This window comes from Sinohyriopsis cumingii, chromosome 13 (genome assembly GCF_028554795.1).
Source record: "Sinohyriopsis cumingii isolate HCF-2022 chromosome 13, ASM2855479v2, whole genome shotgun sequence".
Classification (NCBI taxonomy): domain Eukaryota; kingdom Metazoa; phylum Mollusca; class Bivalvia; order Unionida; family Unionidae; genus Sinohyriopsis; species Sinohyriopsis cumingii.
Genome location: NC_142973.1, coordinates 80,431,684 through 80,452,171, shown reverse-complemented (window position 1 = coordinate 80,452,171; position 20,488 = coordinate 80,431,684). Strand labels below are relative to the sequence as shown.

The 20,488-nt window shown below is 34.8% G+C and overlaps 1 protein-coding gene across 4 annotated transcripts in view; it reads left to right on the top strand.

Annotated features, from left to right (window-relative positions):
- Nucleotides 1–20,488, top strand: part of LOC149785889 (uncharacterized) — a 243,980-nt gene that overhangs the window by 34,704 nt on the left and 188,788 nt on the right. For all 4 annotated transcript variants that reach the window (XM_089979881.1, XM_089979882.1, XM_089979883.1 and 1 more), the window contains 2 exons: nt 4,195–4,236; nt 11,650–11,955. In XM_089979881.1, the coding sequence (XP_089836007.1) occupies nt 4,195–4,236; nt 11,650–11,955 (348 nt within the window). The remainder of the gene's footprint in view (nt 1–4,194; nt 4,237–11,649; nt 11,956–20,488) is intronic.

Genomic DNA, 20,488 nt, shown 5'->3' with positions numbered 1-20,488 from the left:
AAAAAATATGATGGGAGTTTTGAAAATTTTCTTTCTGACTTGCACACAAAATTTCATTATTAGATGTCATTAGTTTATATTTTACTTGTCATTTTGTTTGTACCAACACCCCACTCTGCTTTAAGTCTTTTGGAGGGAGGGGGGAAAGATTGTTCCATGGAAGTACCATACAGTCAATGACAAATCAAAGAGAAATAATCATAAATTCATTAGTTACAGCTCTTTTCAAAACTTTTAGAGTTTTAAATTCCTTCAAGATCTGAAACAGATTCCATTCAATAGACTCCAGATAGTTAAAGACATTGATGATGTTTTAGGCATATGGCTGGGTCTTTTCATTGAAACAGTAAATGAGAATGCCCATTTAAAAACACACAAGATAAAGAAAGATCACCAACCAGGATGGATTTCCCCCAGAAACTTTAGATGCATTACAGCAAAGAAATCATCTCATATGTGTTGGAAATTAAGCTGAATAGAAAATTTGCAGGAATACAGTTAGTACAAATGATACATCAAGCCAAACAAGCCCAGTACAAAATAGTACTGGATGAAAATAGAATTAACCCAAGAGTCGGGAGAGGTTTTACAGCATTTGGGAAATGTAAGAGTAAAACTGAAATTATATCCCTCAATCATGAGGACATTTATACTTATAATTCAAGTGACATCTCAAATGTTCATTCAAACTGCTGAAAAACTGCTTGAACATGGTTGGCCAAGGAGTACCAAGAAAATTTTTATGTCACTGGGTTGTCCAAACACCCAATGAGGTCCATCAGGTTGATTTGCTGTTTCTTCCACATGATCATGTCTGTGATTGGCAAGGTAAATTATGCATATAAAAGTACATGTTAACTATTATTGATGTTGCCAGAAGATACAAAGAAGCTGAGATCCTGTAAAGTGTTGCAGATGCACTTGAATGCATTAATAGACCTCTCACATGGCCACAATTGCTACAAGTGGATCCTGGCAAAGACTTTCTCGGATCTGTTGCAGTAATGCTGACCAAACACCATGCATGAGTATTTGTTTGTCAGACATGTCAATGTGCATCATGACCAGGCTATTGTGGAATGATTTAATTGTACTTTTGCAGAACGGTTATTCAGTAATCAGTACATAAGCAATTGTTCATGAGGCCAGAATAGTATCAGGAATAGGTCACATAACTTCCATTAGTCAAAGCAGCACTGAAAAATGAAATCACACACATGACTGAATTAAAATGAGCCAATGCATTTCAGCATAAAACTGTCACTGTTAATTAGTCAACTAAACACGTAAGTGGTGTATCCATTAGTGAGTATCCATCACTTGGTATCAAGTAGGCACAAACTCACTTTAGTGCATCAGTGTATACCCTTGCACTGTTATTGACACCGCATCATATTTACCAGTACAGTATGCATGAACTCACACTGTTATTGACACCGCATCATATTTACCGGTACAGTATGCATGAACTCACACTGTTATTGACACCGCATCATATTTACCAGTACAGTATGCATGAACTCACACTGTTATTGACACCGCATCATATTTACTGGTACAGTATGCATGAACTCACACTGTTATTGACACCGCATCATATTTACCAGTACAGTATGCATGAACTCACACTGTTATTGACACCGCATCATATTTACCGGTACAGTATGCATGAACTCACACTGTTATTGACACCGCATCATATTTACCGGTACAGTATGCATGAACTCACACTGTTATTGACACCGCATCATATTTACCGGTACAGTATGCATGAACTCACACTGTTATTGACACCGCATCATATTTACCAGTACAGTATGCATGAACTCACATTGGTCTCGAAGACATTCCATGTACAGTTTGTGTTTTACATCTTTTTATACAATCACTCATGGAACAACTTTCACCTTTTTTTCTACAGAAGTATGTGGTCCAACCACAAATGAGTACATTCTGGGTCACAGTCCCACATACTCCTCAATTAGTTTACCTGAGCATTAACTTACCAACAACCCTTTGTATTGACCAAACTTTCCTTGCTTACATAAATATGCATATATTAAATGGATGAAATCTAAATCTTAATTAATAGCACATGTCCTATCCACCTCCTACATTTTTGTACAGAAGTATATGTCAGTATGTGTTATGCAAGTTTAACTTTGATTAGTGAACACTGATAGTAACTTTATCTGTTAGTGTATTTACAATTTACATGTGTAATGAATTCATCTGGATCTGTAATTTCCATGTACATTACTAAATTAATGGGTATGTGTGATATGTTTAGTGATTGACTGCATTCTGTATATATTGATACATATTGGGCCTCAAGGTAAGATTAAACAAAGTCTTTATTATTATTATTATTATTATTATTATTATTATTATTATTATTATTATTATTATTATTTGTATTATTTTCCTTATGTCTATGGCATATCTTTGTATGACAAATGTAATATGTATAATTTTTATTATTTTTCTTGTATCCATGGAAAATATTAGTATGGCAAGTGTCAGACTGTTTCAAGTGTCAGTTATAACTGCTCCTTAATCCAGGCTTTGCAATTTGACCAGCAAAGCAGATTAAGGTAAACATCCGAGTGATCTCAGTGATGTGCATCCTTTCAAGCACATACAGAATATCTGCTTTACATTGGCATTGCTGTTATGATGTGTATGGTTGTGGTTTTGTTTCAAATAAAGTAATGATGCAGAGAACAATAGGAAAGTAAAGATCAGTCATGCAAACAATGTACCTGTTGGAGTTTCATTGATTGGTTCTTTGGAAGTAAATAGACCAGTGTGAAAACATCAGTTGCCACTGATTAAGTATTTATCAATAAGCAAGGTCACAACTCTATTACTTTTGCTGGAATTATCATTGATAGCATTAACCATCATGAATAAAAGACAAATCGGCGATCATAATGAAAATTTTAATTTAAAGAAATCAGGAAGTTTCAACAGCAGATGGTTGAAACGGTTCTCTTTTCTGAGATATGATAGGTTTATTTGTACAATGTTTTTGGTCCTTTGATGTGATGACAAAACCTAACCAACAGATTATTTGTCTCCAGCCATTGACAATACATGAAAGAAGTGGGTGTATTATCAGCCTAATTGAGGGCCTCAAGGTAGATTAGTTTTTAGCTAATTGTGTTACCCTCTTTAAATAAGGTCATTATTATTATTATTATTACACCATCTTTCTATTTGGGCAACTCCCAAGTTTTGAGTTTTGGCAAACCTTTGGATTGTTCTTTAAAACAGCTGTGTTCTAATGAAACATAAATATTATTTTGCCACTTGTTTTAAATTTTCTTCAATCCAGATGTAGTTTTCTGTGACTTTGTGACTGCAGCCATATGCTGCCTGTGTTCATTAGTGTAAACAGCACGGAGTTGCACACAGTCATTAGGCCATTTTATACAAATGAAGTGGTTCATGTTGACATTTAAAATCACTGTCTTGAGGAAATAGCCCATGCAAATTTATTGATGAAATTGGCTTCAGTGATTTATGAGTGTAATTTAAGCTCTGTTCATTTGTTTTTGCTTGCGATATATACACTTCACTTTGATAACTCCAACTTTATTGTTCTACAACTTTGCAAGTACTGCAACTTTGTTTAGATTAAAAGTCAGTCATCAGTTTATTTACTTCACTTGATTCTTCACATCCATAAATAGTAAAATCTGTACTATTGATATTACTGTAGGACATTGGAAATCATATTTCTCTTGATATAATAACAGTTGATAATTGCAGACAGTGTATATGTGACACACCGTAATTTTGTATGGACCCTGCAATTTGTAAGTTTGTAAGTTATCAAGTGCAATGTGTATAATATGATCTCTATAATGACATGGATATATCATAAGTGATTATGCTGGGTTAATTTCAGTTTTCAAAATTGATACTTTTTCACTTATTTATGGTGTTGGTTATAAGTTTTCCCATACAACATGCCTATGATGATGTAGTGATTCATACACCGTATCATTATTAGGTAGCTGCCCCTTTAAATGGAGTACATTTGTATGGCTCTCATCAATAGACAGACCATTATATTTTCTTTGAAACCTCCCCATAGTATATGTATTAAGTATTTTTTCTTAATGTTTGACATGTAATAGATGTAAAATATTTATCTATTGGCATAACTTGTCTGATCCTTTCTTTCAGTCAGGGCTTCTACTCCACCGCCAACTGAACCAGCAGTAAAAGGTAACTTTTTAGTATATTTGTGTCAAACAGTTCAGTTTTTCTTGACAGATCTGTACTATTTAATTAACTATAATTATACACAGCTTCCTATTTTTGCAATTTTGCTGCCAAAATTTTCTTGCGAAGGGAGCAGGAAAATGTTTCAGTGTTATTATTAATGTAATTATAAGCAGTTACTTATTTAGTGAAAGCGGCTTCTGTTTGGCTATTTCTTCAGTATAAGAGTACATAGGCATACACATGAACCTACAGAGGGTTTTTCTCCCTAGATTAGGGTTGTCTCAGATCACTCACTGAATTCTCTTATGTGTGCAAAATTATTATTGATAAATGTAAATTTTAAATCAGCACAAAACAATAAATATTACATTGATTCTTTCAGCAGTGTATGTTCTATTTTGCTGCTTAAATTTGTCGATAAGGATTAGAGTGCATACTATGCATGATTAAAAGTAATTGGGACTGCATTATCACCAAATGCCAAAAATAGTAAAATCCAAGCATCCAAAATATCACCTGAAACACATCGATGGATGGTAACAGGAATTTCAGTGGTTGCAATGAAGTTCAAAGGGACATGGATATTCTGCTCTTCCTGTAAAGCTTAATTTAAATTCTGTATGGTGGAATAATGTAGAAGTTTAGGCTTCATGTGGAACATGTTCCTGACATTAAATTTACAACATTAGACCCAGACAGCAACAATCTTCAGCAGTTCTGGCAGGCAGTCTGAATCAACATGCAGGCAGGAAATGATTTAAACTTCTTAGTGGAATCAGTAGAGTTGTAATAACATTACCGCATTCCAGTAGAGACACTGAGAGGAAATTTTCCATTCTGTGGAATATTCAGGTTGGCTCTAGAGGAAACCTGGATCCAGTAACAGTACACTGTCTGCTAAATGATAAGATCTGTGATGATGAGGACTGTCACCAGTAGAATCCAGTAACAGTACATCTGCTAAATGATAAGATCTGTGATGATGAGGACTGTCACCAGTAGAATCCAGTAACAGTACATCTGCTAAATGATAAGATCTGTGATGATGAGGACTGTCACCAGTAGAATTCAGTAACAGTACATCTGCTAAATGATAAGATCTGTGATGATGAGGACTGTCACCAGTAGAATCCAGTAACAGTACAACATCTGCTAAATGATAAGATCTGTGATGATGAGGTATGTCACCAATAGAATCCAGGCAATGATCTCCTAGGAAATGCTGAAAATGTTTTTGATTCCTATAAGAAGACTGTGAATGGTAACAATTACTGTGAAAGGACTTATTTGATAGGATGATGTGCATATTTTGATATTTTAACAAATGTAAATTTGATTGGACTAGTGTAAAATTGGTAATTTGCATGCTAAAATCTGGGTCAGCTAAAATCCTGCATCTTCTGAGGTAAAAACACCTGACAAAATTGTTGGGAAACTTCCTGATTTGTCCTGACCTGATCTGTCTTTTCTGCCAAATGATTCGATTTCCTGATTTGCCCTGACCTGGCCTGTCTATTCTGCCACAGTATAGATTTCCTGATTTGTCCTGATTTGGCCTGTCTGTTCTGCCACACAGTATGGATTTCCTGATTTGTCCTGACCTGGCCTGTCGATTCTGCCACACAGAATGGATTTCCTGATTTGTCCTGACCTGGCCTGTCTATTCTACCACCTGTATGGATTTCCTGATTTGTCCTGACCTGGCCTGTCTGTTCTGCCACACAGTATGGATTTCCTGATTTGTCCTGACTTGACCTGTCTATTCTACCACATGTATGGATTCCCTGATTTGTCCTGACCTGACCTGTCTATTCTACCACATGTATGGATTTCCTGATTTGTCCTGACCTGGCCTGTCTGGTCTGCCACACAGTATGGATTTCCTGATTTGTCCTGACCTGGCCTGTCTATTCTACCACATATATGGATTTCCTGATTTGTCCTGACCCGGCCTGTTTATTATGCTGCAATTGTATGGATGGATAAAACTAGTAGTCCATTATATTGATGTTTTTACGGACCCAAGATTTCTCCCACTCAGCCCCATTTTTTAACTACTGTCTTGTTTATTCTCTTTTGTCCAAACTTTATTCTGTCTATAAGATGTTCTAGCTTGTCAGACTGATTTAGTTCTTCCTTAACAGAAATTCTACAGTTTGTACCCACAAAATTAATCAGAACTTTCGTATTATTATTTTTGCATCCAAATAATGATTCTTGAAAATATGGCTTGTAACTTCATAAAATATACATTAATAAAGTATACATTTTTGGGGATCATTTTAAAATTTAATATTTACTTTTTCTTTTACCCTTGAACAAGGCAGAGCATAACTGTCCATCTGTCCATCTAGCCCACTGTTTCTGTCTGTCCAGTTACCCATCATTTCCACTCAATAGTTGTCCCTCACCATCTACAGTCACCAAACATGGGCATAGGAAAATACATCCAAGTACTCATCGTTGGGACAAGTTAGTTGCAACAGATACTTGTCCCTATCATTTCTTCTCCATTACAGTACTTTTGCTTACTAAAATACCACAGGCACCTGAATGCAAGTTCAGTCTTGAAATGGTCCAAACCATGAAAATATTATGTTTGGAGTGAAGACTGAGTTTAAAACTCTTCTAAATATGTAATCCAAGTCAAGGTTTTAAACTCAAGAAATTGCTGTTTCACACATAGCCCTCAGTTTCTTAACAGATTTTAGCAATCTACTGTGATGTGTAACGGAGAGTGCATAAATGAATATTTACAGCTTTGGTAGTTAACCTCCCCCCTCACTGTTCTTACTGTGTTTTTACTCGGAGATTGGTATTAGCACCTGATAAACCTTTCTGAACCCAGGTGCTTGCCTGTTCAAACAAGATAAAAATGATTGCACTTATATCTCTGGAAGCCTTCTTCAGGCAACTTCACCTCTCTAGCTTATTTATTACAGTAATTACCTCATGATATAACAAAAATGAGCAAGGCTAGATAGCGACAAAAAAATCCAGGTTCTATTTGACAACGTCAGCAAGGCTAGAGAGCAGCAAAAAAGTCCAGGTTCTATTTGACAGTGTCAGCAAGGCTTAGATAGCGACAAAAAAATCCAGGTTCTATTTGACAATGTCAGCCTTAATATGACCTCTCATGATAAAATTCTTGGTGTATTCGTAGATAACAATCTTGTGGTCTATTCACAATAAACATATTTCAAAAAAGGTTAATTCTTATCTTTGGCTACTGAAGAAAATCAAAACATACATTCCTCTTCAGTATAGGGTCATCTTTTATAAAAGTTATATTCAGCCATATCTGGACTACTGTAATGTAATTGGAGTAATACCTCTAATTCAAACATAACAACACTTTGAAGACTCCAAAAGAGGGCTTGCCATTTAATTCTAGATCAAAGTATAGAAAATTTTCAGGATGCAATGAATATTATAAAGATTTTAACAATACATGAAAGAATATTTCTTAGAAAGGCCAAATTGATGTATAAAGTATCCAGAAAAGCTATTCCTATCTATCTAAGCAATATCTTTCACCAAAGGGATGCTGATGGTAGCCCTCTGGTATGTATGAAACAACATTCCTAGTGACATAAGGCAGGCTCCTAGCATTTTGTCTTTTCATAATCAATGTCTCAAATGGGTGAAATCTTTAGAAAATTGAACAGTTCTAATACAAAAACATACCCCCTGCTTTTCTGTAATTTTGCATAATTTTCACAGTTGAATTTTTCAATACAAGATGATATTTCATATTTTATATTTTATATATGTTTATGTGTTCACAGATGCCTGTGCATGTGTTCCAGGCTTGATACTTTGATTTTTAAAATCACTTAATTATTTAGTGTCAAGCCAGACTCTTCACATCATGTTGTATATACTGTATATATTGTACATAACAGACAGAAGGCCTCAAGGTAGATTAGTTCTGTAACTAATTGAGTTACCTTCTCTAAATAAAGTCTTTATTATTTACTAATATTATATTTATTATTATTATTCTCTTGCTTTCTCACTTATCGCTTACCTTATTTCTCTAAGGATGATATGCACAAGAATTCGGAATCAGCTCACCTTCAGCCTTTATATACACTGGTATCACTTGACCTGTCAATGATCTGATGAGTCAATTTCATAACTAGGCCATCCCATTTTCAATTCAAGGATACCTGTCAAAATGGCTGACTTAAGAATCAGGGGGAAATCATTACTACCCATGCCTCTTGAGAAATGTGTCCTGCATTTAAAAAAAACCCAAAAATCATAATGAAACAACATTTAATAAATCAACCAATAAATCATCAATCACCATTTTTGAACTTGATGTATTGATTGACAGAGATCTGACACACAACAGAGCAATGTATTTCAAGACATTTAATCATTTAAATGTGAACATAGTCATCCAGTAAATATGGAAAACTATTCTCAGGGTGGTCATGCAGCAAAAGGGGTTTCCAGAATGAGAATCCATTTCATTGCCATCAGTTTCCAAAAGATCCTTCACAGGTTTAAAAAAAATTGAAGTGTAAAGAACTTCTATGATATACTTCTTTCAGTGTTTGAAAGCATGTCAACAGTCCTGATGATATGCAGAAATTGTTGAAATGCCCCTTTGTCATTGCAACCATCTGGAGATGTCATAAATGGCGTTGATTTCATCCTCTTGTATAAAGTTTCTTTACATAGCACTTGCCATCACAGCCAACTTAAGATGCAGAGGAAACATCTTATGAACCATTTTAATGTGAAGATTTGTTTTTCATTGACCTATCACACATTTATAAATTAGACATTTTGGAAGTTCAGAACCAGACAATATTGTGAACTTTTGTCTGGTGAACCATTGTCACATCCACCCCAGCTCACCACTATTTTCAGTACTGTACAGCCTTGTTGAGACCTACTCACACCAAATTAAAGATGCCAATTTATATTTCTATAAGGATATAATAACTTGTAACATGAAAAAATGTCACTGACTTAACATTTGAAAGAAAAATTCCTTGGATCTCTCCAGTTTTCACCAATTATTGTCCAAAGCAGTCGATTTTGGTCAAACCTCCATTTCTAGAGAACTACTCAAGGTGCCTTTCAGGTGGGAAATTTCAGATTCTCCAAAAGAATTGGAAGCTACCTCATCCCATAATTAAATTAAAACCAATCACCTGTTGTCTTGAAATTGAAACCAGTCACCTGTCGTCTTGAAATTATGTGCTTTATAAATAGATTACAGGTTGGCATCATGTGAAAAAGTTGTAGAGACACTACAGATACTTTTATGAAATGCAAGTTAGCAAAATTTTTCTTGTGCAAAGTAATAAAACATGTTTAGAAATATCTGCTGGTGTCATTCAGTGGAATGAAAGTGTATCAAAATAGCAGCAGTCTCAGAAATGCTGGTAACCTTGGGTTAACTGACCAAACAAAAAAATATTAAATTTGACATTCTATAATTTATAAGTTATTTTAGGTCTTAATCCATAAGGATATGTCATAGCTCATTGAAAAGAAAAAAAAAATTCTACATTAAAATGATGCTTAAATTACTCAGAAGTTTCCTGTCCGTAAACTTTAATACTGCTACGAAGTTGAGGGTGAAGAGTGAAACAGTAATTTCTCAATTTAGTAAACCCCAGATTTATGCACATGTTGACTTCCAGAGAAACCATGCACGTGTTGAATTCATGTGACACTTATCTATCCATCAGTGGAGAGCTGAATTGTCATCCTGGTCAAACACATCACATGGTTTCCTCTTGGGCATTTTTGTATATACTTGAATAATGTGTATCTAGGGCAGTATTTTTCTGCATTGGTGTTAATATTAATTTGTGTAAGTACATGTAAATCTGGAGTTTACAGTTTTTACAATTTACATAAGGGTTATAAACCTAGTGTCTTCACTCTGAATATATCATTTTCATCATTGGGACCCATTTTAGAACTGACTGGATACCATTTTAGGATGGACTGGATACCATTTTAGGACTGGATACCATTTTAGAACTGGATACTGTTTTAGGACTGGATACCATTTTAGGACTGGATACCAGTGTAAAAAAGTCAGCCTCCTTAGCAGCATATTACAGACTTACAGCAAAAAGTTAAAAGTAATTGATAATTGATGCATGCAGTAACCAGATTTTATGGATTGCTTCCACTTGGGAGTAAAGGAAATACCCTATTGATTACAATGGTTGAAAAATTCAAAGGTCAATGTAACTTTGTTTACATGGCCCCTTATATAAATTGTAAAAACTGTAAACTTTGTGGGTGATATTGTATAGGGCAATAAAAACCAACAGATTCAGGTGACTAAAGCTCAGAGTTCACCGTCATGGTCATGGTATAATGGTAAGTCTAATAAGAACATAGTTTTATTGCATTAAGTTTTTGTCTATTGGTTAATAACCATCAGATTCAGCTACAACATGGAAGTACCTTCATGTAAAATGTGCTCTTGTTTGATAATCAAACATAGCCAGAGTTTGTTTATTACCATTGAATTTATAATAATAAATGACATTTTGTAAATTTGCTAAGTGTCAGTAAAAGAATTGGAAGACAACATGGAGTCATTTTTATAAAACTCCAGTAAACATTAATTAATCTCTTTATTGAATGACACTGAGATACACAAGCTTTTTATAGTCTGTAATTAAAAGAAATTTAAATGGGGGGGATATATACCAATCAATTACAGCGAAATGACAGATAAGCTACTGTTCATTAAGGTGGGAATCAGAAATATTACATGGTTGTGTGCTTCTGAGTGCTGATGAGCTGCATGAGAGAGAGAGAGAGAGAGATATTTTGCATAACCACAAACTCCAAAATCAGGCACAATTTGACATTTTGGTAGGTAGAAAAACTGATCCAGACATTGGATATGATATATCCTGTTTAAGTGATAAGACATACTGGTTGATGCATATAGCTAATTTAGATCGATTGCAACAGTTCTAATACCTTGGAGGACCACACTAACTGCCGTATACCCCATGTTGTCAGAAGTCTCCAGAAAATAATCAGGACAGCTTTTGTTTCAAGATGGATTTCAACAGCCATAAAACAGTCTTCTGGATTGACTAAACATAAATTAAATTGTAAATTTTGTTGTTCTTACTAAAATCTCAATGATTCCTCACCAGCTTTTGTATTATAATCATGATGTTTTTTTCTCTGGCTAGTAATAGAACAGATTAAATATTTGTGACATCAACACAGACTCATACTTTTTAAGATTTTATGGGTGATCAGTGAGGAATATCTCCATTTCCTATGATATCAGCTCAATTTGCATACATATCATTATGTAAAACTAAAAGATGTACGTTTTTATGTATTCCTTGATATTCACAAAAGAGCATGGTTTACTAACTTTTAATGAATTCTTTGTATGAACAGAATGTCACGCACAAGCAGATATTGTCTTCCTCCTGGATTCCTCTGGAAGTGTGGGTGCTGATAACTTCCAGAAAATGCTTGGATTTGTGAAAGACGTAGTGAACTCATTCAATATCGGCCTGATGGATGTGCAGGTTGGCGTTGAGACGTTTGCAACAAATGCAAAAACAGAATTTACCCTGAACCAGTATCATGATAGCAACTCCATCCAGGCAGCAGTGGGGAAAATCAACTACATCCCTGGATATACTCATACAGGGGAGGCACTCAAGTACATGAGGGAACATAGCTTCTTGCCTGCTGCAGGTAAGGCCTGAAAAAAAATGGAGTTTTTTGGTGTCAGACTTTTCACCCACATGGAATTTGTGTCCCATGTGAAAATTTTTAAAATGGAATTTTCACACTTCTGGCAGAGTTTTCATCCCCTTATACAAGCATTGTTAACAACCAGCACTTGAATTATATCATAATATTAAATATCATTAGAGTGAGTACCAATTCAATAAATCCACCCACACCCCTTTCATAGTGTACAAAATACTGCATATGTAGTAAAAACTTAAGATATCTGCATTTGATGGTTCATTTGTAGCATTATTGCAAACCACCATAACCACAATCATTATCTTATTTTTATTGTATTGGTTAATAATAATAATAATAATAATAATAATAATAATAAAATCAGAGTTAAGAAAAATTGGAGATCCTGATGCTTAATTCTAAATCTAGATAGGGCCCCTTCCATATTTGAAGTGAGTTGCCCATCTAAAAGAGCTTCTATCCAAACAGTAAGTGTTATCAAATTGGCCTAAAAGATTGAGCCCACCGACGAAATGTATCATTTTCATTTTGAAGTTGTCAGCCCCTTGGTGGGACTCCATTCCCTCCACCTTATGAAGATCATGTGCTTAATAGCATTTCAACCTTTATGTATAAAGTGATGCATGTGACCTATGAGTTTGAGCAGAACTATATATGTTGTCCATATTTCATTGGTTACCTGTAATTAGCACTCACTTGTAATGCATGAATAATAATGAGCTGTCCCAGGCTGATTCCAAGTGGCATTTATTTGATGTTTGAGGTAAGCTAGGGGATTTGCAACTTGTACAAGCCTTTATACAAATGAAATGTGTGTGTGTGTGTGATTTAGATTTTTAATGTAGCTTTAACAAAATTTCAGTCATATCGCTATGATGTCTGCAGTGTGACAGTTCATAGTGATGTCTAGCACCGGGGCATCATGCCGCAGACATGTGGCATGATGTCCCACCCAGTCACATTATCCTGACGCCAGGCTGACCAGTCCTAACACTAACTTCTAAATGCTGAGCGCCTAACGAGGCAGCTGTTAGTACCATTTTCGTAAGTCTTTCATATAACTCGGCCAGGGTTCAAACCCGCAACCTCCTGCATCCGAGGCGGATGCTCTAACCACTAGGCCACTGGATCGGTTGCAAATGAAATGGAGATCATTATATTGTATATTAATCCAATAATTCAAAGGGTTGGTACCTACTGAAAATAAAGGCCTGGAAGAAAGGGGGGGCACGTAGGCTTATCCATGGACCAATGTCTAAACTTGACAGTTTTTAGGTCTTTTTGTTGCCTACTGTAATGGTTGTAAATCTTGTGATACAAAACAATAATTTTTCCCATGTCCTAAGACATATGTATGTAAAAAAAAAGTAATTTTTGCTTAACTGACAATTATTAAACTGTTATAAAGTACTATGATTAATTATTTTTGCATGTGCATATTTTCTGATTTCTCCAAAACGAAGTTAAATAAACATAAATGCAGATTTCATTATTCGCGGTCCATTTCAGTTTACCAGGGAGACCATGCTGAACTATAATGTACAGTACTTACACAGTGCAAAGCGTGTATAGCATCACTTAAATTCTTACTTATTCCCAAGCATATTAGATGCAGATATAGAGGATATTTGCTTTAAAAGAGTGAATACTAGAGTTTTTCACCCATGAGATGAAATGTATCCGTTATTCACTCATCTCAAGCAAATATTCTTTTTATTTTATGCTCACAAAAGTTGGCTAACTAAAGTTTGTGACACAGTGAATTAGCAGATTTCTTACGGTAATGTCAGCTGTTTACCGTACATGTTATGCTGTGCTATGTGTACCTGTTCACAAAATTAGTTCCACATCAGATTGATAAAAATTAACTGATATTTCCCAAATAACAAACTACAAGTTTCAAGGATAATTAGGGGTTATTAATAAGAAAACTACCACTACATAAGGAAAATGTAGTTCACTGACAGAAAATCAAAGGGAGGTAAGTATATTCTGACCCCAAAAAAGTAGTTCCTGTAGTGAAAAAATATTGTTATTTTTTCACTACAGTGAAATATCAATATTATTTTCATTAGAAAATCAAGTAATTCACTGCTTAGCATAAAATAATTTGCTTTATTCATTGTTTCATTCAAATTGCATTTTTCTAGATAACATTTCAGCCGGTCCTTAATAGTTGTTTCATTTATGTTGAATCACGCGCTCACAAGTTACTCATTTTCAATGATATAAGCGATCCTACACATTGAGGTCATATTTTTAAAATGGTATGCACATTTAATTGTACAAGACACATAACTATCATAATTTACATGTTCACGAAGAGTGGTAAAAATAAAGGCTAAAATTCTCATATAGATCAACTAAGATCAGTATCAGTCAATTTAAGCTTGTTTTGTGTTTTAGCTGACCAAACATCATAACTTTCCACACTGTGGAAAGCTTGATGTTTCAGTGCCTCCAATGTTGATAGTCAGTGAATTTGTCTTTCATTTTGTGACAGCAGTACAGGCCAGTTAATCATTAAAACCCTGAAACTGGCTTGTGATAAGAGGGAATTTAACTATATCAGTACAAAGGTACCAAAATAGCCAGCCTCATGGTACCATACATGTGGCAGCTATTTTCCCCTCTTTGTATACCTGACCTTATTCCCTTATTGTCAACTTGTAAAGCATTTAGTATTGTTTATTATAAAATGTGTATTCTGAATTAGTTTTTTGAGGACACATTTGCTGTGTGGTACGTATAATCATTCCTTCTTTTAATTTAATGATGGTAATTAACTAACATTGGTATATACAGTATAAAAATGCCAGGTGTTTACTCGTGTAAGTTTCTTTCTTGGGAATGGTGCTATAGCATATGGAGTTACAGCATTCGCAGTAATCGTTCTTGAGATTGAAATTAGTGGTGGACGATTTCATTGTTGTGTTTTTTTTTCTTCTTTCTGATTTATATTTTTATTTTTGTATTATTGTTGAGGTAAAAAAATCATTAATTTACATGGATAATGTTTAAACTTAACATTCTATTTTAGTGAAGAAGTGAATTCTTTATACTAATATAATTATTTTGTCACAACAATAATTCACAGGTGTTACAACAGAACATGTAGGACTTTCCTTGTTTAGAAGAGATGAAAATCGAAAACATAATGTAATAATTGGGAGTTCTCTGCAAAAATTGGAAGATATTATGAAATCGGGAGGTACTAGCACACAGGGGCTTGTTACAAAGAAAATTTGGAGTATCCGTCCTTGAATCAAGGGATGGGGGTTCTAACCTGTAACAATATAACACAATATTGTTACAGGTTAGAACCCCCATCCCTTGATTCAAGGATGGATACTCCAAATTTTCTTTGTAACGAGCCCATGTGGTGGCGCCATTATGTAAGTAAGTTCAGTAACCTAGTTGCGAGCATTGAATCAAACCATATTGTTTGTTCATTGTGTTGTCATACTGGGATTACATTTTAATGAGTTAGGTATTTACAATTTCAAAGCAAAGTAAAAACATAATTACCGGTGCACTGATATAAACTGTCCAATGCAATAATTCATAAACAAACAATAATTGATTCAAAAGGGAGAGGTAGTGTTACAGCAACTAAATTCTTGTCATCCTCGATCAAATTGTACACATATCTAAATTAGGCAGACACAATAAGAAAACAGAAAATTAAATTACTTTATATTATTTCCTTTTAATAATCATGCACACCAACCTGGAGATAAGTATATATGCATTGTTTTAAATATAAGTTTGCCTAAATAAATGCATTTGGAACTTTACCTCGTGCATCTTGAGATGTCTCAGAGTTGTAGGTTGGCTTATACACAGGTCATGCACTTTTTAGTGTTTATACCTGTTCATTTTGGGGGGGTGGGTGGCTTATACACCGGTATAATTAGGTAGAATTGAACATAAGCAATAGAATCTAACAAAATCTGAAAATTACGCAAGCAGGAAATGTTAATATAAACTAGATTTTGTTCCAATGAGCAAACATTTCTTCACAACATTGAGCAATCGGTTTGCAGTAGGAAAAGAAAAAGAAAAGACTAGCATTTGATTTTTATTTGATAAATACATTTTTGACAATAATGAAAACAAGAAGTTTCCTATAGTAAAACTATTTAGCAGCAATAATTAAAAAGTCATATTCCAATCTATTGAAGATGAAGCATATTTGAATTCAGTTATGCATATTTGTGGGGTTTCTCATTTAAGAAAAAACAACAAGTATGATTATCATTTATTATAGTTATTATATCACATGCATTCTATAACAATAAATGCTCACAACACAAATGGACAGGTGTTAAAACATGCATGAAGTAAATTAAGGTGATTATTGTCAAAGCAGTCTTTGCAAACATGAAACATGCTAGGTATATGGCATCCAAGCATTCTTTCATTTCTAATGATAACAAAAGATATATAGGGTATCAGGCTAGCATTAACCACCATCTGAAATGGCAGAAATTGGATGACAAGAAAGAGTGCGGTTGCATATGTGATCAATAGAAGCTATTAAGACAGTACCAGAAATACTGGGAAAATGAATACTAATGGCTAAAGTGTGATCTCAGTTGAGGCTGTGATGTTGTGCATTTGGAGAAATTCTAAAGTGCATGGCCTGTACTTCATTATTGATTATTGTTGGTAAATACAATGCATGGAGTATTTCATTATTGAGTATTATTGGTGAAATACAGTGCATGGAGTACATCGTTTTTGAGTATTGTTAGTGAAATTGAGCTGATGTTAATGAATGATAAATATTTACTTAGAAATTAAACTGGATTGCTTGATTTCAGCAGGATCATTGAAATTTTGTTAGGCTTAATATAGATATTATTTTAGTGATCCCAGAGGTCTCAGTATGATTTTAAAACTCCAGGACTCTCATTTTTGTAAAAATAGGTGTCTGACCAGCAAACGTTGCAGTCCCCTTCCAGAAAACTATGCAAATTAGAAGAACTTTTGGTTGCCATTGAGTTTAATTCCAACATTCTTTATAACACTGACATAGCTAATGTTTGTCCATCAGAATGAGACTGAATTTTGTCAATTCAAGGAAGGTCTTATTCCAAGCACTAAGCTAGGCATCACAGACTTGCTTACACTTAACCACTGTCCCATCCAAACTGCCAATTCTAGCAACTTTAGCACTCTTCTGAATCGCATTACAATCTTCGTTAGTTTGCCGTTTAACCCCAAAATACTTATCCAAATGTGCAAATGGCATTTTGTCTCTGTTAGTCTCAACATGTCTTGATTCCGAGGTCACATGCAATGCTTATTCCATTACACTCGGAAATGAACACAACAATGAAAGCTGAGGTTGTTTATTTGATGTACTGTTAAAAATGACCACATGTACATCTCCAGGTCTTTCTGCCTCTGAATTCAAGCACTGTAAATATCAGTACATTTTCCCACCTGGCCGCCAGTCAAAGCCTTTGAACTTGCTGCACAGTTATTGCATCATGTTCTTTTTGATGTACTCTTATAATGGCAAAATGTACATCAGGGGGTCTTTCAGCTGAATCCTGTCCATGTAAATATCAGCACAGCATATTTTTCCACCCAGCTGCCAGTCCAAGTTTTTGAACTTGCCGCCCAGCTATTGCATCATGTTCTTTTGATGTACTCTTATAATGGCAACCCGTACATCAGTGTGTCTTTCAGCCAATGAATTCTGTCATTGTAAATATCAGCACAGCTAACTGATCAACACATTTTCTCACTAAGCATGTGTGGCTGAAGCAGGAGTGGCAAGTCTTTGAATTGTGCTACTCACCAGTTACATGCATACGACAGGACTCTCACCTGAGTAATTTTCTGCATCTAAGATACAGAATTGGTGTCCAAATACGTATGATTTAATAAATCATGTCCAAGACCTCTGGATCCTGTGGGTTAGTGAAAAAGTTTTGAGCCATTTATCTAATGTCATATATGCAGACTTTTTAGACAACTCAATTTACACACATTTGAGCTTGTTTGGAGTTAATCATTTTCAGTGAGGGCCTTTTAAAATCTGTGAATAAATCACACTGAGCAAATAAAGGAGACTCAGTAGATGTATGTTGTAGATCATATCCAATGTATTATTGATGGAAGAAATTCAGGCTGCTACACAGAAGGGAAAGCTGTTCAGTTTCAAGAATCTTAGATCTGTTTTATCACTTCTCAGCCTTCAACCTCATTATAGCTCCTGGCTGCAACCATTTATATTTCCACTAAACAACTCCATTAATTAATGGAGCATTTCAACCAAATTTAGTATACTGTTTGATTTTCATGACATCTTGGCTGAGTTAAATTGTCAGCCTTCTGCATCATTGTTTAGAAAGTTGTAACCCCACATTGTCCGATTCATCCACTTTTGTTTATGTACAATACCGGTAACTCTTTCATTTATGATTGGATTTCAACCAAATATTAATGGCAGCTTGTTATTTATGGGACTTTGGCTGAGTTTGATTGTCAGCATTATACATCATCAACATTATCTATTACCAGAGTTATTGCCCCTGATTGAGAGACATGCCCACTTTTGCATCTGCACAAGCTTCATGTTAATGGGACCTTAGCTGTAATTGATGATCAGAATTCTACATAATTATTTAGCACAGTTATGGCCTGTGCTTGAAGGACCCATCAACTTAAATTTCTGCATTATAATCTGATTAATTTTATTTGGATTTCAGCCGAATTTGTTAGGTAGTTTCGTATAGTTATGATACCAGATGAATTCATTCTCCATCATTTTGCAGTTCTGTCATCCTCAATGGTCAGATCCATTCACTTTTGTCTTTGAATAACTCCTTTAAATAAATTTGCATGATATTCTCATGATTTCCATGTGAGGTATATGATGATACTCTAATGATGCAAGATTTTGTGTGTGTTATGTGAAGGAAAGTCTTACTTTACTTTATAATTTATAAGAATTTTATAAGAGAGAGAGAGATAAATGTCAAGTTCAGGATGAATGGGGCACGTTTGCAATATGTGTAGGACAGTTCTATTACAGCATCAAAAGAGGATGTCAGTTTTATTTAGTCTGTTCCCATGGTCTAAGTGGTTAGAGCGTCTGCCTCAGATGTGGGAGGTCACGGGTTCCATCACTGGCTGAGTCATACCAAAGACTTATTAAAATGGTACTTGCAGCTGCCTTGCTTGAAGCTTAGCATTATGAGGTTAGTGTTCAGACTGGTCATCCTGGTGTCAGGATAATGTGACTGGGTGGGACATCATGCTACATGTCTGCAGCATGATACACCAGTGCTAGACATAACTATAAACTGCCACACTGCAGACATCATAGCAATACGACTGAATTTTTGTTAAAGCTACATTAAAAATCTAAACCGCACACACATATATTTATTTTCAATACAGTGAGTGGACATGTCACACTAGGTTTCCATTTTTATATAAAATGGGTCTTGTAATACTATTACAGATAATGTCCAGTAAACAGCCTGACTGTATTCTTATAACACTCTTAAAGTTAATGTCTAGTAAATGTATTCTTATAACACTCTTAAAGTTAATGTCCAGTAAACAGCCTGACTGTATTCTTATAACGCTCTTAAAGTTAATATCCAGTAAACAGCCTGACTGTATTCTTTTAACACTCTTAAAGTTAATGTCCTAAAAAAACAGCCTGACTGTATTCTTATAGCACTCTTAAAGTTAATGTCCAATAAACAGCCTGACTGTATTCTTATAACACTCTTAAAGTTAATGTCCAATAAACAGCCTGACTGTTAAATTATAACACTCTTAAAGTTAATGTCCAATAAACAGCCTGACTGTATTCTTATAACACTCTTAAAGTTAATGTCCAGTAAACAGCCTGACTGAATTCTTATAACACTCTTAAAGTTAAGGTCCAATAAACAGCCTGACTGTATTCTTATAACACTCTTAAAGTTAATGTCCAAAAAAATAACCTGACTGTATTCTTATTACACTCTTAAAATTAATGTCCAGTAAACAGCTAGACTTTATTTGTATAGCTTTCTTACAGGCAATGTCCAGTAAAAAGACTGACTGTATTCTTATAACACTCTTACAGGTAAGGTAATATCCAATGAACAGCCTGACTGTATTCTTATAGCATTCTTACAGGCAATGTCTGGTAAACAGCCTGACTTTACCCTTATAACATCTTACAGGTAATGTCCAATGAACAGCCTGACTCTATTCTTTTAACGCTCTTACAGGTTGTGTCCATAGGACATCCAGACTGTGTTCTTATAACACTCTTACAGGTTGTGCCCATTGGACATCCAGAATTTATTCTTATAACACTCTTATGGGTTGTGCCCATTTGACATCTAGACTGTGTTCTTATAACACTCTTATGGGTTGTGCCCATTGGATATCTAGACTATATTCTAATAACACTCTTACGTGTTGTGCTGATTGAACATCTAGACTGTTCTTATAACACTCTTATGGGTTGTGCCCATTGGGCATCCAGACTATA